The sequence below is a fragment of the Chionomys nivalis genome, chromosome 1, assembly GCF_950005125.1.
Source record: "Chionomys nivalis chromosome 1, mChiNiv1.1, whole genome shotgun sequence".
Classification (NCBI taxonomy): Eukaryota; Metazoa; Chordata; class Mammalia; order Rodentia; family Cricetidae; genus Chionomys; species Chionomys nivalis.
In genome coordinates, this window is record NC_080086.1 from 134,557,836 (window position 1) to 134,579,963 (window position 22,128).

Below are 22,128 nucleotides of genomic sequence, written 5' to 3' on the forward strand. Positions count from 1 at the left end.
GCGTAAGCAATACTGCTGAAGTACCACAAAGATTCAGAGAGGAAAAGAAAACTGAATTATATGCCCCAGATGCCTTCAAAGAGGGGAACAAGTGGTCACTCAAAAGGCAACACGAGCCGGGTGGTGGTGGCACACGCCTTTAATCCCAGCACTTGGGAGGCAGAGGCAGGCAGAGCTCTGTGAGTTCGAGACCAGCCTGGTCTACAGAGCTAGTTCCAGGACAGGCTCCAAAGCCACAGAGAAATCCTGTCTCGAAAAGCCCAAAAAAAAAAAAAAAAAAAAAAAAAAAAAAAAAAAAAAGGCAACACGAAAATCCTTGCTGCCTGGGAGGGAACAGTAGACCTGTCATTCACAGCTCGGAGAACCTAGAGCTAAGACATTGTCAATTCCAATCTGCACAATTCTAGCACTGCTGAGTTCTGTGCACTTGTCCTCTTGATGTCCCGTTTCTCTCTTCCCGAAATGCTGAGCACACTATGTCTTGTGTTTCTTCCGTTCCTATTACTACTCTCCAGGGAAACTTGGGAGCAATGCCATGACAACCATGTGAGGCCAAATTGCTACCTCCATCCAAATCTCTCTCAAGATAACTAGTTGGTAGCATCACCTTTGAAGTTCTGCGAGTTATCAGAAAATGTCAAATAACCAGCAGTGTTAGGGATGCCTGGGGGAGTATTAAATAGTCAAGTCCTACCAAAAGAACAGCGTGAGCAGTGGTGGTGGGCCAGCCACCCGATGCCTGCCACACCTTGCAGCAAAGGCTAACTCTAACTTCAAAACAACCTGACAGCAACCAGTCCTCTCCAATTGTTACTACTGGTCCACGTCACCATCATGGATTACTTAAAACACAAGGGCTTCTTCTATTGCAGTCCTCAAAAACTGAATTCTTAACTGCAAATGCTGAGTATTCTGCTCCAATATAACAAGTCTCTCCCTCTCAGAGAGAGAATAACTTCTGCAATGGTCTCCAGGCCTGTCCTCAGCACCTTTCTGACCTTTCTCATGCTGACTTCCAACATCAACTGCCCTTGGGCCTTTGCTCACAGTCTCCATCCACTTACTTGACTCACCTCCTCTAATGTCCAGATCTCAATAACCAGATTACACCTTGTGTAACCTACGCCTTCACCCCTCCAACGCCCTTCCTTACTCTGCTTTCATCCCACATTTATGTATGCCCCCCCCCTCTCTCTCACACACACACACACTACCTCCCTGGTCAACTCTGAGCTCTGCATTATTGTAACAAGGACCTGAAGTGACTACTTTGGCTTGGCTTAGAAACTGGGGTTGCCAGTCCATCCCTGAGGACATTTTGTCAGGGTATGCACAAAAAAACCAGAGCCTGGGGCAGAGCAAAACCTTTACCACTTCAAGCAGGAAACAAAGCTAAAGAGGAAGAGTTGACAGTACCTCTTGAGAGCATAGTAGAAACCTTCAACTAATTATTAAGAAAAAGGGGTGAAGGGTGGGGCTGGAGGAGAAAACACCTGGCCTTTAAGGCTTCAACCATTAGGGATATTTATCCAAACCATGGCAACCAGACGCTCCGGGCAGCGGTTGCCTTTATCCAACAGTATATACATTAGGCGCCTAAATAGCCCCCAGCATAGTGGACGAGTACATGTATCATGTTGGGAACTGTCCTTCACAGGGATTATGTTCATTTCACACGTCAATCGATTGTCCAAACCTCAGACCTCTTTTGAATTAAGGATTCAAAAACCCAAATCAACATACTCAAAAGTTGTCTATACCTAAGGCAACAAACACACAAACCTAGAACTTACAGTACTGTACAGCACAAATGAAGTGAACTTACCGAATATCAAAATAACACAGGACAAGGGAGAATACTCTAGATTTAGAGTAAACACGACAACCAAGTAGGACATGTGATCATTGATGTGACAATGGTAGCAGGCTTCAAAGTCCTCAATAAAAAAGCAGGAAGACCCAAGAAGTAACACATGCACAAATTCCATTGTCTCAATTGATAGAACACCACAGTGAAATTCTCTATCACTAGAAAAAAAAGTTACAAAGGTCTTAATAAACAGTAAAAACTTCCCTCGTTGCTGCTGTTTCCTGATACCTAACTAAACCACCTATTGTTTATGTCTAGAACCTTGGAATATGCAGTTGCAGGAGGCCCCAGAAATAATCAACCATCACTGGCAGATTTAAAACAAGACGCATGTTCCTTTTACTGCTGCAAACTTCAATATACAACAGGCCTTGAGAGTATTTACCTATGACTGCTAGGAGGGAAGCCACATCACGCCATAAGCCCAAACACCCGGCTACAGTCTCTATACATACCACGAGACACGCACTGGGTAAAGATGAGTATTTATTCACTTTACAAAGAGAATGGTATTAAATTGCCATAAACAACTCCATTTATAGACAAATAACAACTGTACATCGCACCAGCAGCTTGCCCAAGATGCTCTTCCTGCTCCGGCTGTGCAGCCTGCTCTGCCTCTGATGGAGTCCTCCCAGATAGCGGTGATTTTACACATCCTTCTGCAGAAGTGAGCTCTCCATCTGCCCCTCAGTGAGCACTAAGTCAGTACTAGCTCACTCTTTTAAAAACAAGACAAATTACTGGTAATTTGAAAAAGCTGTGTAGCGCACCAAAATACTTATTTATACATACATAAAAAAATCTTGAATAAGATTTATCATTTTTAAAGATAAACAGATACCCTAGCCCTGCCAAGAGTGGGTAATGAAAAGGAAAGAAAACGTTAAATTACTGAATTATAAAAATAGTTTCTTTGGAAAAAAACTCCAGCAAGGTTATCATTAATATCTAAAACCAAAGAGAAAAAAATAAACAATTGTTCTCTGATCCATTAGTAATTTAAATAAAAATGGAAACATCTTCAAAAGCAGCAGTGACTGAAGTTTTAAAAAGTCGCAGGTTAGAGCATAACTCATCTATACACAGATGATTCTCTACAGTCTGCAGACAAGAACACCCTTAATATGGCTAAATCTTTGCTTCTTTAATTACCATTATTTTGTTTTGTTTAAAAAAATATCTCAGACGACACTTTAAAAAATAAGTGTTATTTTGGGGAAGCACTCCCAATATCCAATCTGACCCAAGCCAGACGACCAGTTAGTAGACAAAGCTAGGGACACGGGGATTCTATTTCTGCAAATCACAACCGTTTTAAGTTTTAGTTATTCCTTCATGTTTTAAGAAAATGTATCAAATTAGGTAAGCCAGATTAAAAACAATTCATTAGTGCTGCTTTGGCATCTGGACTTGATGAAGATACCAACCTGAGATGAGCCGACTCCTTCCCAAGCGTCCAGTTCCTGACCCCTATGGCATGTCTGTCTTCACCTAAGTCAGACTGTGATAGAACCAATCATACTAGAGTATTATATTATAAAAATATACCATATATTGGACACTCATGTCAGTACATGGCAGAAAGTGTGTCTATTTACTGTGTAAAGTTTATTAACATTTGAATGAAACACTCTTATTTACACAGTTAAAGTCTGGGGCACTCAGGACAGGAAGGTGGTGTGGCCTCTGTGAACTTGGAAGCATATGGCGGCATCTTGTCTCCCGGCTCGGGGCAAGCCTCCCTGGGAGGATGCGGCAGCGTTGGGCAAGATGAACCAGGGTTCACAGTGTGAACGGCTGCTGTCTTCACTCTTCTTCACTTTCATTTTCAGGATCTAGATCAGAATCTCCATTTAATTCTTTATCACTTGACACATCTCTGTCCTCGCCACTCTCTTCGACATCTTCAGCATCCTCATCTTCCTCTCCATTGTCTTCATCAACACCTTCACCTTTTTCACTGTCTTTCTCTTCGTCTTCATCCCAATTATCCTAGTGGAAACAGCAAAGGAAAGCATTGGTGAAGAGCTTCCTTAGGGTGAAGATAAAAAGCAGCTGATGAGAAAACACCACTCACATCAGAATCCTTTTCTGCAATTTCATCATCGGACTCCTCTTCTGAAGACTCTGTAAGAGAGCAGCAGGTACAGTGCTGAAACACAGTATAGCTAGCACCTGTGACTAAGCCGCCACCACCACCGAAAAGTTGATGAATATTTTTCTTTGTTGTTTGCATGGTTTGGGTTGGGATTTTGTGTGTCTCACAGGCACATTTTACAGCGTCAAATGGCCTGTCTTCAGGAAGCCTCCACCATCAGGAGCTCTCAAAGACTTTCACAAACCAGATTTGATGTTGGGGTGAATCTGGAGACTATTCTGAGTAAGCAGAGGCATTTTACAGAGTTGGCTTTAAAAAAAAAAAAAAAAAAAGGTAAGATGATACAGGATAAGACTACAGAATCAGGCTGGACAGTAGGTTCAGTGACTAAGAATGGTGTCTGTTCTTGCAGAGGACCCAGGTTCCATTCCCAGCACCTATGTGGCAGTTTACACATACAGACATTCAGGCAAAATACTCATACATGTAAAATAGTCTAAAAAACAATTAAGGCATTAGCCACGCAAGGTGGCACACATCTTTAATCCCAACACACAGGGAGGCAGAGGCAGGTGGATCTCTGTGAGGGCAGCCTGGGCTACACAGATAAACCCTGTCTTGGGGAAAAGGGAGAAAGAAAAGCGTCACTGCATGGTGTCACCTCGCTGGTGTTTCACTTTGCACTTCTTTAAGGTCACCACACTTAGTAATTATTTTCCTCCAGGAAGGTAGCCCACACATGCTTTGTGCATTTCAAAGAGCAAGTGGCACAGTGTTCACTCTGTGCAGTCTTTTTATAGCATTTCCTGAAAAGGCAGTCAGCCCTGGACACTAGACTCTAAGTCTGTCATGTATAGTACTGACAGAACACCACAGAGTTCTATAGATCTTCCAGGGTTGACCTGGCATGCAAGGTAAGCCTTTGGATATTGTCCATCTAAATCAGTTACTCTAATTTTCTTGTTTCACTTAAATAAGCAAAATATTAAATAATTGTAATATTTTTAAAATTTATTTTATAATAAAAAATTTATAATTTAAACCCGTTAAATGTGCAAAATATTAAATAATTTGGACGTTACTAGCAACTTTAAAATACAGGATTTTCTCTTTGAAAATTACTTAATTAGTTATTGCTAAGGTGTAATGCTGCTAGCTCCTTTCTGCTGCTTTTGGTGTCCAGGACTTGCTGATCTGCATACCACCTATTAATAACAGCTGACTGCAGATTCTACTGCATTTACTGTGTGCCAAAGGATAAGATGTGTAAAGTCGAAAGTCTTAGACTTCTTTAGGAAGAACATCTGGAAGTAGTAAGACGTATATTACTATCTCATTCTTAGCTTCACTAGTGTTTATCTATTGTTTTATGGGTTTACGATGAGGAAATTACTTTCAATTCCTCGGCTGCTCCAATTGTTAGAGATGTGTAGATGGTAAAACTTCCAAATTCATTTCTATGTCAGTGTTCTCCAGCGACATCTGTTATACCAATCACTGCGTTAGAAGATTTTCTGATGCTATGTTACCTTGTAATATGTTTTTTAAAAGACTAATTTATTTATTATGTATTCAGTGTTCTGCATATATGTCTGCAGGCCAGAAGAGGGCACCAGATGGTTGTGAGCCACCATATGATTGCTGGGAATTGAGCTCAGGGCCTTCTGGAAGAGCAGCCATGTCTTCAGCTCACCTTGCAATATTTAAGTAAAATACTTAGCAAAAAGCTCTATAATCGATAAACTTCTCGGGATATCTAAGCACTAAGTCTCAGGCTTATTTTAATTATAATTACTAATACATATTAACGATACAAATTCACCTAAAATATTCTGGACTCTGGCTGAAACTGTTAACAAGGTTTTACCAGATTCATAGTACATCTAAACTGTATAAGGAGGAGGGAATATCTATTATTAATAAGGCTTAATAAAAAATCAGCTACCAAACTTCAACTTGGTATCTGTCAGGGGTTGACTAAGCCTATTTTATTACAGTTATCTTGTGTCTGTGTGCCTGCAACAAAACACACGTGCAAGTCAGGACACATCTTTTGGGAGTCAATTCTCTCCTACCACCATGTGGATCCTAAGGATTGAACTCAAGTCCTCCCTCAGCCTTAGTGGCAAGTACCATTATCTGCTGAGCCATCTCTCTGGTCTCTAATAAGTACATTTTAGAGCAAATGGCTTTGAAGTCAGTTTTGGTCACTAACATTCCTAATCACTAACAATGTCATGGTCTCCCAGTTTCAGGCTCTTCTAAAACTACAGCACTTGTCAGCAGATCACAGGTTTGCCTCACTTCCCTCAGGTTGAACAGGTTGATAGAGGACAGTGAAGAAACAAGACTTCCATGCTCTCATTTATATGTAGAAACTAGGTTTAAAAGCATGTGTACATATGCAAACTTAAATGCATTATGTAAGTCACCAAAACAGGAAGAGGATCACACAGCACAGCGGGGGGGGGGGGGGGGGGGGGACGACGACTAGAAACTAGGGATCGGGCAGTGACAAAGCAGAAAAGAGGACCAACCGGCTTGAGGGAGGGGACATGGAGTAAGGCAGAAGGGATGTGCACAAGAGAAAACTATGAAGACACACATATTTGAAGATTCCTTGAGAAAACCCACCACTCTGTATGCTAACCTAAAATATTAACTTAAAAGCTTATGTAGGCATTTCCACAAAGGTAACAGAACCGAATTACTGTGAAAAAAAACTAGACTATCTAAATATAGCCTCTACCCCAACTGTTACCTTCTTCATACACCAATTTTGCCTTCTGTTGAGGGGAAGGCATCTTTTTCATTTTTTCTGATGCTGTAACCTGAAAGGCAGAATTATGAAGCTATTATAAGCTTATCTCAAGTATAACCAACATCACACCTAGTTCCCCAACATTCAGCTAGTTCACCCTCCCCGCTAGACTTCCCCCAAAGGATGAACAGCCCAAATACAACTTGGAACAAACACAGGAAAAATAAAAAGGGGGAAATTGTTGTGATTAGAAAACCACATGCAGTTATTAGAGCAATACTGCACCAAAATGTTAACTCTACACCCTGTAACTACCTCACTGCTCACGGTCACAGGCTGAGCTAGAGTGCAGTATAGACGCCCTGTAACTCACTGAGCTAAAAATGCAATGGTGAGGAGGCTGGAGACCTGTAACTTCAGCACTCTTGAAGGCAGAGACAACATCACCCTTAGCTACGGCTAGCCTTGGGGAGGAGTAAGAGAATAAATACAAATGGGGAGGGACACAGTTAAGATTTTCCCACTGTCACTCAAGAAACACTTCCGGGTTAAAGTCTGCATTCTAATTTGTCAATTTCTTACTCAACTTGAGCCTGTTACTACACGAATAAGTCCTCATTCTTATCAGCCAAGTCTGAGCTGGAAATTATTTTGATTTGCTTACTTGTGTAATGAGAAGAATGAGTTTTCCATGCAGGTGTGAGAGTTTCTGGAAAGATTTGACTCTGCTTTCCATTAGCTGGTAGAGGGTCCCCAGCTGGTGCACCAGGTCAGGCAACTAGAAAAAGCAGACAAAGAAATGGCACCAATTCACAGCATCACCACACAGTCATGCTCAGCCCAGCAAAGGAGCTGGCCCTGCACTTCTAGGGATAGTGGAGCTTTAGGACACAGCCTAGCAACATCACAAATTTTCAAAAAAGACCCTTGATATCCTGGCAGGAAAAAATAACTTCACACAAATCACCACTGCTGGCCAGTGGTGGCACACACCTTTAATTAATCTCAGCCTGGGAGGCAGAGGCAGGCAGATCTCCATGATTTCAATGCCAGACTGGTCTACAGAGCAAGTTCCAGGACAGCAGGAGCTACACAAAGAAACCATCTCTGGGAGGAAAAAAAGGACAACTCAGCTAGGGCAAAGGCAGGATGAACTCCTGTATACTGATAAACTATTGCAGATAAGAACAACACAGGGCAGATAATGAAAATTCTTCACCACACATCTCTGAGTTGAAGAAATTACCTCTGAATCTTAGCAAGGACTTTCCTTTGAATCAATCTGGCACATTACCCACACTTGTCTCTGGAACACCAGAAGCTTCTCCACACATGTGTGATTCCACACATGAATGCATACTATTTATTTTTACCACTAAGAGGAGGGGACCTATAACTTAAATGTGGGTGTTTCTTTTAAGTCATTTGCTAAAACCTTCTGGGAAAATATACCATACATGCCAATTAAATAAAAGAACAAATAAAATTTTATTTTTAGTTTAAAATGTAACTGATAGCCAGGCATGAAGACTAGTGCTTGTAATGCAGCACTTAGGTAACTGAGGCAGGACTGGCAGGAGTACAAAGCCAGATTGAGCGTCAAAGTGGTTCCAGACTAGTCCAAGCTACAAAGCACTGCCTAAAAATAAATAAATGAATGAATGAATGAATGAATGAATGAATAAATAAAAACCTCATAATTGGGGCTGCACAGATGAGTTAGCAATTAGAGAACTCAGGTTTGGCTTCCAGTACCCACATGGTGGCTCACAAACATCGGTAACTCCAGTTCCAGGAGATCCAATGCCTTCTTCTGACCTTCATGAGCATCTGGTACATATACATATATGCATATATGTATATGTATGTATGTGTGTACAGACAAAATACTCATACACATAAAAGAAAAAAACATCAGAACATCAGCACAGGTCAATGAAATGCTGCTAAGCCTGATAACCTGAGTTTGATCCCCAAAACCCACATTAAGGCAGAGTCAAGTTGTCCTCCAGTCTCCACACATCATGGTATAGGCAACCCAACACATGCATACAAATTAACATGATTTTCTTAAAAAACTCGAACTGAGTGCTAGTGAGGTACAACCTTTAATCCCAGTTCAAGGCCATCCTGGTCTACAGAGCTAATTCCAAGACAACCAGGAATACAAAGAGAAACCCTATCTTGAGGGAAAATAAAAAAAGGGGAGTAAAAATTATGTTCCTTATTAGGCATGGTAGTACAACAACTTTAATCCCAGCAGTCAAGAAGCAGAAGCAAGCAGATCTCTTTGAGTTCAAGGTCAGTGTGGTCTATCCACAGAGCTTGCTTTATGCTATATGGTGAGACCCTGGCTCAAAAACATATAATGATGATAAAATAAACTCTCTAAAGGAAGAGAAGGGTCATTTTAGTTTCTACCCCTTACCAAAGCCCAACCAATCACCCTCATAAGACTCACCGTGGACAGGTATGATGCATGAATCGTCAGCACACACTTCAGCCACTGAACCATTAACACAGCACTAGCAAAGAAGAGAAATCCACATGAAGAACAGTTCACTAACTCAAAAGTACACACAGCTACACAGGAAGTCTGTGAAGGTAACACCATCAGGTACATTTTCCAGGCCTTTCATTGTGCTATAGAACCTACAGTGATTTCTGTAAAATAGTTAACTTTTGAAAGCTGGACTAGTAAGTACGACAACACCCCCCCACACACATACACACACACCAAAACAAGACTAAAGGCCAGGTTTTACTTCGTATAATTAATTTATACCAGGACAGTAAGAATGATCCAAACAGGATGATTTTCTACGTTATAATTACATTTGAGCCCAATCATCTTGCTCACTATTGGGAAGCCTTCCACATTAACATTAACAGGCAAATAGGACCAAACCCTGTAATGTGACCCTAACGACCTTTTTAGATTTCTTCTTTTGTGAGCTCATAAGGCTAAAGGAGTCTATATAAAAAAAAAGCAAGAAAAAACCTGGACGGGACTAGAGTAAAGTACAACAGTACCTTGTATTTATAACCTCAGCCCAACAGGGTGGAGGCAGGGGTATTCCTGGGGCTTGCTAGCGAGCCAGGCTAGCCAGATCTGCAAGTACTACATCACAAAACAATAAAGACACCCTGTGCCAGGTTCTGGCTTCTACAAACACGTAGTGGTGCACTAATACGTGCATGTACACACACAGCTAATTTTAGGAATTAGAAATGAGGACTGGAGAGACGGCTCAGTGGTTAAGAGCACTGACTGCTTGTTCTTCTAGAGGTAATGGCACACTTGGCTGGGGTGTCCACCTTCACCTCTGAGCGCTGCAATTATGTCTGGCTTGAACCCATGCAGGTTAGAATACTTGGAAGAAGGATTTGTTAGAATTTAGGCAACCTCTACATCTGTTACTGAAATCCTGGTACTAGCATACTGTCAATCAAAGCAATTCTTTAGTCCTATATTCTAAAATGAAATCATGCTGGAATAGTAGCTACCAATGTGCTTATAACAGAAATATATATTTGCATAATATTTGTGGTGATTTCAATGACCCCAGAGGCTCACTCACAGGTTTGAATACTTGGTAGAATGATTTGGGAAGGATAAGGAGGTGTGTCCTTGGAGGAGGAGGTGTGTCCCTGGGGTGGGCTTTCAGGCTTCAAAACCCAATGTCATTCCCAGTTAGTCCTCTCTGACCCATGCTACTGGACTAAGGTGTGAGCTCTGAGCTCCTACACATTTCCTGTTTGTTGCCATGATGTATCAACTCTGTCCCTCTGGCACTGCCAGTCTCAAAATAAACAACTTCTAAGTTGTCTTGGTCATGGTATTTTACCAAAATGATAGAAAAGGAACTCAGAAGTATTCTAACTCAATATGCATTGTTTTATCCTCACAAATGCACCTTTGAGGATGAAGGTATTTATCCTTTATGACTGATGAAAAGGAGGACCCAAGGACGTTGGGATTTACTTAAGCACATACACTAGGCAGCAGACCCGCAACTTGATTAGCTGCATGTGTAATGACGCCCCACTCTTCTGTTCTCTCTGTAGCATCTAGCAGCCATATAAACACAATGGTAATTTAGAAAATTCATCTGTATCTTATTATCTTGGGAACTAAGAAGTATAACTATTCTTTTTCACTTCTCAGATTAAAAAGTGTGATTAAATTATGACCTACCCGTCTTTCTGTTACTACTGCTAAAAAACATGCTTTGTTAAAGAACATGTGCTTCCCTTTTAGGTTATACGAAGTTATCTAATTTGTCTTGTTGCACAATTAATAAAATCCCAGAAACAGATATTGGGGTTCAACCTGATCAAATACCTGAAGGTCAGAAAAGCAAAACAATCAGTCACTGGCTCTTACCTAGACCTCAGTCCAAAAATGGTGACCCTGCCTGCAGGAATCCCAAAATGAGAATGTGTCTGAAAGCTGTCTCCTTCTATTTTTATCATCCTCTCTAGTTCTGGGATTAAGGGTGTGCACCACTACCACCTGGTTTCCATGGCAAGCTAGTATGGCTACTGGGATCAAAAGTGTGTCATTGCTGCAAGTTCTGTAAGGCTGGCCAGTGTGACTATTTTAGTTTTCTGATCCTCAGACAAGTTTTATTTATTAAAATACAAATAAAATGCCACTACAGTCTGTTTCTCTACTCTCTTTAAAAGCACATTTGCAAAGTTATTATTTATAACCATATAAAGTACATTGCATTTTATTGCTCTGTGTCTGCTTTTTACACTTTAGCTCAATTTTTCCTTTGGGTTTGTTTTAGTTAATTCCTTTTTGTTTTTTTATTTTTATATTTTAGACTCATTTGGGTGTATCTGCATGTATCTATGTGCACATGTTTGCCAGCTGTGCACTGTCAGGAGAAAGTATTGGATCCTCTGTAACCAGAGATACAGATGGCTGTGAGCAACCACATTTATGCTAGGAACCCATCCCAGGTCCTCTGCAAAAGCAATAAGTGCTCTTAACAGCTGAGCCATCTCGCCAGCTCCACCACCCCGTTTTATGTTTTCAGTTCCCTCAAATACCTGTTTGAAGAAAGAGGGACACAATTATGCACAGATTAAAAAACAAAACAAAACAACAACAACAACAAAAAAAAAAAAACCTCAAGACTTTCTCAAGCACCCGCCTTTAATCCTAGCACTTGGAAGGCAGAGTCAGGCACATCTGTGTGAGTTCGAAGCCAGCCTGCTTTACAAAGCGAGTTCCAGGACAGCCAGGGCTGTTAAACAGAGAAACCCAGTCTAATGCATATACAGACATACACACATACACACACACACACACACACACATATATAGATATAGAAATGAAAACTCCACATAATTTGGTCTTTAGGCTACAAAAAGGAAGAAGAAAACTACCTAAAGGCAATGAGCTGTTAAAAGCTAAGACAGATGGTGAAAATTTTTGTTTATTGTTTGTTTTTAAAGAAATGGATGAAATTTATGCCTTGGCAATGCTGAAGCATGCATAGGCAGTCCGTATATGTGTTGAACTTGTCCATATTGGGTTTCCTGGTCTAAGTTGACGAAGATAACTGTCCAGGTCAGGAGGGTACCAGATCACATTATAGATGGTTGTGAGCCACCATGTGGTTGCTGGGAATTGAACTCAGGACCTTTGGAAAAGCATCTGTTCAGCCACAATAAAATCATTTAGGAATAAAAATTAGTCAAATTAAACGTTGGAGGGAGGTAATACTTGACACAATTCTTTTGAAATTTGAGGCTAAGGATAGAATCCAGGGCTTTGACACTGTCAGACAAGTACTCAACCACTAAGCAACATCTCCATTCTGGACACTGCTATTTTTAATTTATCTATAAAACAGCAATTCACCTTGCAGTGATAGTTCACATCTATATTGAGGCAGGAAAATGCTGAGTTCTAGGCCATCTAACGTTACATAGTAAGGCTGTCTCAAATAAGAAGACACTTAAGTCACAGAAACAGCTTACCTATTGGGATGTCCTTGCAATCTCTTCGTAAGCTAAGGGAAAGAAAATACTGTTAACATCAGCCAAGGCAACCTTTCTCCATCAATTCCCCCGATGCAGCAATGGTTGTACAAGCTATTCCACCTAGCAATGTAGTTTTACTCAACACTACATGTTTTAAATCATTCTCATAAAAGCAATTAAAAGACAGAAGTAAAGGCTAGCACCCTATAGGCGAGTACATGGAAACCAAATATAGACTAGTGATTTCCTATAAACGGGAAGGTATAGGAAGAGGCACACAGAATCACTGCCAATGATGACAAGACTCTCTTTGGAACGACAACTGGACAATCTATGAATGTATGAGAAACAACTGCACGGTACACTAGAAAAGAGTTAACTTCATAATGCGTAAACAAAATTTCCACTTAAAAAACACACAAAATGTATGGAGAAAATGCAGGGAAGGAAGCTTTCAATTTTGAGTGGAGAATAACCCAATGAGTTTTCTACTATTTTCTAAAATTTTCCTACCAATGATATAAAAACAGCATACACTGCTACCAAAACCCCTCTCATAAAACATTTCATCATGTTAAACAAATATAACTCAAGTACAACTTCTATATATCAAATATTCATTCTGTCTTTAGGAGTAATATTTGATAACTGGTACCTACTCTTTTAATGTTTCAGTGCAATTATACTTTTGTATAGTAAAAGTACACAGCAAAATGTACTTTTGAAGGAAAAAGATTTTTCCCTACTGTAACTAATGACTTAAAAAAAAAAACTGTACAGTCTCAGGAATCTACTTTACCTGATACACAGAATAAATGCAGATCCCGAGTCTTACCTGAGTTGTATTCATTTCAACATCTGGTACCACTTAATGTTTGGGTCCCACCATTCCACAACCCTTGCTTATAATAGCCTTGCTGCTTGCCCTTTCTGAATAAAGCTAAACAGTTATGCAAGCAAAGGCAAAACTAGCTCTTGCAGGAACTATGCAAGTTCAGGGGTCAGAGGCTAGACCACTAGGTAATCTTAATTTTCCCTCCAATGCCGCATTTCAATCAAGAGAAAATAAAACATGCAATACTTTCAATATTATGATAAGAATACCTTACAAGAAATAAAGGTGGAAAACAACAACAGAAAGTCTCAGGGTTCTCTGTTGAGGTATTCCACTACAACCCCCAAACAACAGCATCTATACCCAGTATTCTGTGGTTCACATCAAACCACAGCAGTTACCTCTTGTAACAATGGGATAACAGCATGCAAGGGCATCCTTAGCACAGTCTTCTTTATAAGATTTATATTTCTAGTTTGAAGCACTTTCTGTGAGAAAATAAAATGGCAATTAGGACAAGCATATTTCCAATAAGAATACTACTGAAAAATCTTTTCTAACTGAAAATAGCCCAGGCAATAAAGTACTGATTGAACTGGGGAAATCAGGCTGGAAGTTAAGCTACCTTCAGATAGCAATCCAAAGAACATCTCCAGGCATCTAAATACAAGTATGTGCCATTTTAGGGATGTTTTCCAACTTCCATCTTAAAATGGCGCTGTCTTCATACAGAGTGAGTTCAATCAGTTTCTGTTTCAAAGAAGACTCTTTTAAATTGTCACCAACTGATAAAAATTTAAACCAATCAAATGATCACATAATAGATGCTTCAACCAAACCACTTTAAGACTTGATCTCTGGGAAAAAGCCAGATTCCACCCTGGATTGTAGAAAAAGCAACTGGGCAGATCAGTGCTGAACCTACATCCTCTGGGCAGCTTCCATGCCAGAGTCGGGCATGTTTCACGGTAGCAGGAAAGAGGGGGATGGAAGAAGAGACCATTCAGGTCTCTGATACATCCTTTCTCTTAAACACTTTAAATCTAAGCAGCAGAAAGAGATCAAAGAAACACAGGAACATAGTTGCCAGCCACTTTTCTCCAGAATCCTTTCAGAATTCTCATCAGATTTTACTTTTCTTGTAAAAAATTACCTTTACACCAACCTGATTATAAACAATTTTAAACTGTCATAGAATTACAAGATTTCAAAGGCTATAATATATTTAATATTCTTATTTTATACACAATCACTGGAAAATGAAGATACAGAATGCCCTGAGCTAATATAGTTCTTGATTAAGCTATATTTTTATCTTCAAATAAACAATATGTAAGATTCAAAGAAAACGATGAAGTTAAGCACAGTGGCATGCACCTGCAATCCCAGCTACTGGGGACTGGGGTAGGAAGATCAAATTCCAGGTCAGCCTGACCAACATAACAAGATTCTGTCTCAGAATTTTTGAAGTTCTAGGTATGTCAGTAGACCACCTGCCTAGCACATATAAGACAGTTATTTTGCATATAACTCCCAGCCCTTAGAAGGCTGAGGCGGGAATATCATGATTTTAGGGCCAGCCTGGACTGCACTGTTATATCTTGACTCAAACAACAACAAAAACCACCAAAGATCTAACTCAGTCAGTGTGCCTAGCACACACAAGCCATGAGTTTGATCCCTATCAGTACAAAACCAAACAAGAAAAACCTATTCTATTAAAAGTATAATGTGCTGATTATAATACTGGAGGTACTTGCTGAATTGAAGTATTCCTAAAATAATCGCCTTCTATAAATCTGTGATCATAAAGTTCTAATCATCTAGAAGGCACCAGAAACATCTATATTTGGGAATAGTCACATTTTTGGTCCAATCACACCAGCATCTACTGTCTTACCATGCAAGGAGCATGGTGGAGCTTCAGGAAATATAAAATAATCTGGCCTACTTGAGTGGGGGTGATGCACCCGGAGACAGAGGTAGGAGGATCTCTGTGAGTCTGAGGCCAGCCTGGTCTACAAGAGCTAGTTCCAGGACAGCCAGGACACATAGAAACCCATCTCAAAAACCCCAAAATAATAATAATCCGGCCCGTCACACCATGACTTACACCAAGTCTCATCACATTCTGCCACTGTTATATCTTCTGTTTTCTTTGAGGTTTGCAAAATAAGCCTATTTTTCTACTGGGGAGATGGGAAGTGGCAGGAAATCCGAGCCAGACAGACAAACAGACACAGACACACAAACGAGCCAGACATGGTGACACTTGCCTAAAATCCCAACACCAAGAGACAGAAACCGTATTTCTGTATTTAGGAATACATATATATATATATATATATATACCAATTAAAGAAACTGAAGTCTCATATCTGAGACAGAGAGGGTAGGGAAGATGAAGCATGGAAAAGGCTAGTTAGTGGAAAGAAAGGGAAAGGGGGAAACGCTTACAAAAAGAAAGGCAGAGACCAACTGTAGGTTAAGGGCCAACCTGGTCTATAAAATGAGACCTATCTAAATGAAAACAAAAGGTAAAAGAAAAGAAGGCTGGGAATGTGGTTCAGTGGTTGAATGCTTAGCATGAAGTAGGTCACAGGTTCAGCCCCTAGAACCACAGAAAAACAAGTAGTGGCCCAGCCCAGATTGGGAAGCTCAAGGTCATTGCCTGCTACGCAGGTCCAGTCTGATATTTAAAACAAAAAACAAAAAAAGGGAGGGAGGGAGGGAGGGGATAGGAAACTAAGCTGTATGAAAAGCAATCAGCGGTAGCAAACGCCTTTAATTCCAGCACTCTGGCCTACAGAGAAACTCTGCCTTTTCGTTTTTGTTTTTGGAGGCGGTAAGCACGGACACCAGACACGAAACAAGGAACTATAGAAAGTTTTCTCAAGATCATATTTAAAGAAACAGCCCTATTAACCACCTTTAACTACCAAGAAGATGACTCCTCTCTCTCTATGTTGTTCGAGACAGGATTTTTTTTCTCTCTCTGTCTCTCTCTCGTTCGAGACAGGGTTTCTCTGCAGCTTTGGAGCCTGTCCTGGAATTAGCTTTTGTAGACCAGGCTGGCTTTGAACTCACCACGGTCCACCTGCCTCTGCCTCCTCAGTGCTGGGATTGAAAGCGTGCGCCACCACTGCCCAGGCATGATTTGTTAGTCCCTTGATAAATAGGAGGGAGCAGAACAGTGGGACTGCATAGTAGGTGTGTTCTTCATTTGTAACAAACCCAAACTGTTTTTCCAAAGTAGCTGTTTCATTACACACTACCAGCAGCAAGGCATGGTTTTCAGCTGCTAAATACCCTAACAACACGACGTCACCTTTTCCATCTTAAACAGCCTGTAACAGACACGCAGTATCATCTGGGGTCTTACTCTGCTTCTCTGTGGTGACTGCCACACTGAAAAAAAATTTTTTTTATATGTGGGCTGGTGAGGTGGCTCAGAGGGCAAAGGAGCTTTCTCCCGCCAGGTCTGACAACCTAAATTCAATCCCTAGGGTTCACATGGTGGAGAGAACCAACTCCCAAAAGTTGTCCTCAACCTCCACATGTCCCCTGTGGCACACCCTGGCATATAAGATAAACAAACAAACGTAAAAAAACAATAAACATTTTCTATACGTTCTTATTGTCCATCTGACTTCTATGTGCTATCTGTTCATTTCTCTACTGGATTTTTGAATGGCATCTTGTTAAGAGCTCTTTATATATACTAAGTAAAAACTGTGGTATAAAAGTGAACATTTTTCAGCCTACAGCATGGTGTTTCATCATGCTGTTTTGTTTCACTGCCCTAACACTGTCATTTAGTTCATTTGTTGAGAGAGGCTCTTGCTACGTCACAAACAGGATAGCTTGAATGAAGCATACAATCCCCCTGCCTCATCCTCATGTGTGCACTACTACACCCGACTACCACTGTCCTTTTTTGAGACAGAGTCTCTCTAGGTAGTACTGGCTGTCCTGAGCTGTGCAGACCAGGCTGACCTTGACCTATGCCTCGGTCACCTGAACTGCTGAGATTAACAGAGTGCCCCAACAACCCTGGAATCCAGCATGTCTTCTCAAGTGGAGGAGTTTCTGGTTTTAAAGGCCCACTAAATGACCATGTATTCCTTTACCCTCGTGATTTCTATACACCTATCTGTACTCACACATAATAATAATTTTTAAAAGTACTATTAACTTTTGTTAGGTATGGCAATAGATGGTGGTCCATTTTCTTAAAGGCGGTTTTAAGTTAGGTAGGTTTGTCTATGGATGAAACATTATCTCATCATTTCTAAACTTACTCCACCCATGTTAGCATGTGAACATATAAATGAACAGATGATGGCCTGGCAGGCATTTGTGGGGAGCTTATGAAACAGAGGGAGGCTCCTGATAATCTACAATACAGTTCTAGAACCATATTCACATAAACAATGATGTTTCAAAAATAATGTCAAGCAAGTATTTTGTACAAACTATTTTTCATCAAATTCTTCTAGGATCCAAGTCACCTAAAACAAATTACGTCAAACTACTTGGAAAGTAAATTTATGCTTCTTTTGTTTTTTTTTTTCCGAGACAGGGTTTCTCTGTAGCTTTGGTGCCCGTCCCGGAACTAGCTCTTGTAGACCAGGCTGGCCTTGAACTCCCAGAGATCCGCCTGCCTCTGCCACCCGAGTGCTGGGATTAAAGGCATGCGCCACCACTGCCCGGCTAAATTTATGTTTTTATACTTATTTGCCCCCTTTCTTTATACAAGACTACTTTAGACATAAACATTAAATAATCACATTGAAATCAAGTGAAAAATCTTAAGTTCAAGGTCGTCTATACTGATTGAACTAATACTGCTAAGGTATAAAAAAGCACTTAACAAATGAAAACTGCAATAATAGATCAGGCAGTTTAAGTACTCAGGCCCTACTGTTTGCCAATTTTTCTGTGTAGACACTGTCAAACTGTGGGTGTAAGAGAGCCAAACTGAGTAGATTCCTACAAGCAGTCACCAACTTACAGACATTTCTAATGCTTCCTTAAATTTCTAGAACTACATAATAACATAGCCCCCAACCCTCTTGAATCTTCCCCCAAACTCCTACCCATTGCCAAGGTTCCACCTCATTGCCCCCTCTCACGGCCAGGGGTAATAAGTTTCTGGAATCCAGAGTAAAAACTCAGGAACGCATTTTCCTACAGAAAAAGATATAAATTGTGATCTAGAATGCTAAGTGTTAATTAAAAGTTAAGCTGCACTTTATATGGGCTTTTGTAAACTAAAGCCTAAGGAATCCAACAATTCAAAATACCATTTCTATGAGAAAATGCATTCCAGGTTCAAGAGAATAACACACTCCCATGGTAAGTTGATGAATGTCTGTATATTGGTACCAAGCATAACATTTGACTAAATTCACACACACAAACTAAGTTGCATTTTTCCATATGCTATGACTACTCCTTCTGTGAGTTGAGTCCACAGTCTCCACTTCTCAGCCCACTGAAATCTGCTGCAGTACTTACATTTAGCATCTCTAAATCATTGCTTTCCAAGCCCTGGGTGAGAAGGACTGGAAAGCTGGTTGTCTGCAGAAGGTCATCCTTCCTTCCTTTTCTATCTAGATCCATGGCTCCAAGGCGCTCCTCGATGCTAGCCTACAGAGCAGAAACATCTAAGTTAACCAAACAGGGATTTAGAGGCTGCCAACAACTCAAGAGTCACACTTCAGTCACAGAAACACAAAGAATCTCACCACCACAGTAGTGCTGTGGAAGAAACGTGAACAGAGCTGCAATCCAAATTCCCCCAGTCTAGCAAAAACAAAAGCCTAAAGAGGCACATTGGGGACTTGAAGAAATGGCTCGGAAGTTAAGAACACTGGCTGCTCTCCCAGAGGACCCCAGTTTGGCTCCCTGCACCTACATGGCTGCCCACAAGTAACACTGGAATACCAGTTCCAAGGGATTCAATGTCCTCCTCCGGCCTCTACAGGCATTGGATGCACACAATAGAGACATACATGTAAGGAAAATAGCCATAAACCCAATTTTTCTTTTTTACTTAAAAAAAAAAAAAAGGCACAATCCCTCTTTGGGTAGATTAAAAAATGAAAAGGCCTGCCATCTCACCATCAATGCACCAAGAAAACAGCTATCACCATGTTTCCCTAATACTTGTCAAGAATACAAAGTTAGGGTGGCAAGATGGCTCAAGCAGGTAAAGAAGCCTACCATCAAGCCACCAGCCTGACTTTAATCCCTGGAACCCAAAAGGTGGAAGAAGAGAACTAATTATGCCAAGTTGTCCTCAACCTCCACACAAGTGACAGGCAGGGCACAAATGTGATCTTCATGCCCAATCCTCCCACACAGATGCACTCATGCACACATATAAACTAATAGACAAATAAATGTAAAAAACTGTAAAATATCAAAGCTTTATTTTAAGACACATAACCAGCCAGGATTGCTCAGACAGCCAAGAGAAAGGAGGCATCATGGGAACTCAGCAATATGCGAAACCCAGTTAAAGTCATCACAGCAACTCCTGACATAACCTAACTCAACTTCTATCTCTCCAGCTACTGAGAAATGATGAAAATCTCTTCAGTTAAGACTGGAAAGCAGCAATAACTGCTGCAAGATTCTGAAAAACTGCTCCAACTCTACCCAATATGCTCCCTACAATTAATTCCTCACACTTCAAACCCAAGTAAGCAGTTATTACCTCATTCCTGCCTAATTTCCTCTTGTTCTCCCCCTCCTTAGGCTGTGAGAGTGGAGGCTTGATCGGTGCGTGATGTCCAGGAATCCCAGGCACCAGAACTTTTGCTTCAGAATTCATCACTGGTGTTCTCACCTGTCACACACAGATTCAACGTGTGGGAAAGATGTGACTTAGTTCTTGTGCTTCCTACTAGAGAAAGCAAGCAGCTCTCCAAAACTTTCTATTCAACAATGCAATGCAATGTACTCACCATGACAGGAATTCCAGACAAAATGTGAATTAAATGTTGGCAAATAAACTTAAAATACTGGTTAAAAGCTCATGGTTTTAAAGTTCACAATATCTCATTAAGAAAAATAAAACCTGCCAAAAAGCTGTGTGATGCAAAAACTGCTCAAGTTACACATCTAACAACCTCCAAAACCAAATCTTTGCCAGCCATGCTCAGACAGCCAAGAGAAAGGTGTCATCTCTGAAACTCAGTCGGATGCGAAACCATGTGGGTATCATCACAGCATGGCTTGGCTTTCCTTCCTAGTTCATCACCAAACAAGGCATTATATAGCAACAGCAAGTTATACTGAAAACAGAATGCAGCAATGATGGATGGGCGGCAATGAACTCCAGATCTACTGTGGTCTGATTTTACCCTGAAATATAACATACATTTAAACAACGATGTGCTCTTTCAAGTGCGGAGACTAATGAGCAACACTGAACTCTTATGAGCACACACTCTTCCAGAGTTCCCTGTCCACTCATCCGCACATCATCAGCAAAGAGATGTCTTACACCCTTTACGTCTGAAAGCACAGTCTCACGCTATGCTACAAGAAAAGAGCATAAAGTGCAGTAGTGTAAACACCTGCTACCCCAGCAATGAGGCTGAAGAATCATGAGTTTCAATTTAGGCTAAATAGCAAAACTGTACCTCAGTAGACAGGATTTAAAAAAATAAATGAAGTCAGTCTAATATGGCACTGTATTCAACTCAATCTAGCCAAATCTATTATTCTTAATATCAAGCCCGTAATGTGCTTACCTTGGTTATTGCTGTTTCTACTGTTGGAGCCCAGCAATTGGAAATGTCTCTTTCCAAACATATATGAGTATCTTTGGCGTTCAAAGCCTGGAAATGGTTTTTCAAAGGGAGGAAGGGAGAAAAGAAATGTCAAGCAAAGCAATCACCAATGATGCGACAAACAACCTCACCTCCATAAAGAATAAAAGGAAGACCTCCAGGCCACCTGTTAGCTACAATCTCCACTCAGACCAATGGCAGCTGAGTAGAAAAAGAAATTGAAGGCACTGGTGCAGTGTGTACTTCCCTTGTTTATGGACCATCAGAATTTTTCACTTATCAAAGGACAACAGATAGTTCTTATTTACAGGAAAGGGTATATAGTCCAACAGTCTTATAAATAAAAGTCCCCCCCCCCAAAAAAATAATGGGTCCTACCCTAAATTTCCCTAAGCAAGTTCTTCCTATAAACAGGTTGAGGACAGCTCTGCTTACTAACAGACTGCTCTCAGAGGGACCTGTATGTCCAAGAACAATGTCCAGCGAGGGCACAGAAGTCACATGCAACAAGTTACTTATGTCCCCAGGAAAGCTTCTATGTAGCTTTTATGCCTAACACCTGCAAAACCTAAAGAGATAATAAAGGCTATTATCCAGAAAAGGGCATCCCATACAGCCAGCAACTGCATCTTTTTCTCCTTGTTTAATCAAACTCTATGCACGCAGCCAATTTTTCAGAGTACTTCTTGGAATTGAGGACACCTAAAGTCCCAGCACCAGGCGGCAGAAGCAGTAGAACACCTTACAAGTTCAGTC

At 40.7% G+C, this 22,128-nt stretch overlaps 1 protein-coding gene and 2 non-coding genes across 3 annotated transcripts in view; all 3 read right to left on the minus strand.

Annotated features, from left to right (window-relative positions):
- Positions 1-2,351: 2,351 nt before the first annotated feature.
- Wdr43 (WD repeat domain 43) overlaps positions 2,352-22,128 on the minus strand; it is a 41,248-nt gene continuing 21,471 nt past the window's right edge. Inside the window, exons 9-18 of the mRNA XM_057778482.1 lie at positions 21,334-21,420; positions 20,292-20,423; positions 19,088-19,219; positions 13,969-14,055; positions 12,730-12,761; positions 9,194-9,257; positions 7,397-7,510; positions 6,733-6,802; positions 3,951-4,000; positions 2,352-3,865 (exon numbers count right to left, since the gene is read on the minus strand). Of these exons, the coding sequence (XP_057634465.1) occupies positions 3,680-3,865; positions 3,951-4,000; positions 6,733-6,802; positions 7,397-7,510; positions 9,194-9,257; positions 12,730-12,761; positions 13,969-14,055; positions 19,088-19,219; positions 20,292-20,423; positions 21,334-21,420 (954 nt within the window). The 3' untranslated portion in view covers positions 2,352-3,679. The remainder of the gene's footprint in view (positions 3,866-3,950; positions 4,001-6,732; positions 6,803-7,396; positions 7,511-9,193; positions 9,258-12,729; positions 12,762-13,968; positions 14,056-19,087; positions 19,220-20,291; positions 20,424-21,333; positions 21,421-22,128) is intronic.
- Positions 20,031-20,108, minus strand: LOC130889739 (small nucleolar RNA SNORD53/SNORD92). Its single transcript, XR_009058632.1, has one exon. It is a non-coding gene; the product is annotated as a small nucleolar RNA SNORD53/SNORD92 (small nucleolar RNA).
- LOC130889734 (small nucleolar RNA SNORD53/SNORD92) lies at positions 20,732-20,809 on the minus strand. Its single transcript, XR_009058631.1, has one exon. It is a non-coding gene; the product is annotated as a small nucleolar RNA SNORD53/SNORD92 (small nucleolar RNA).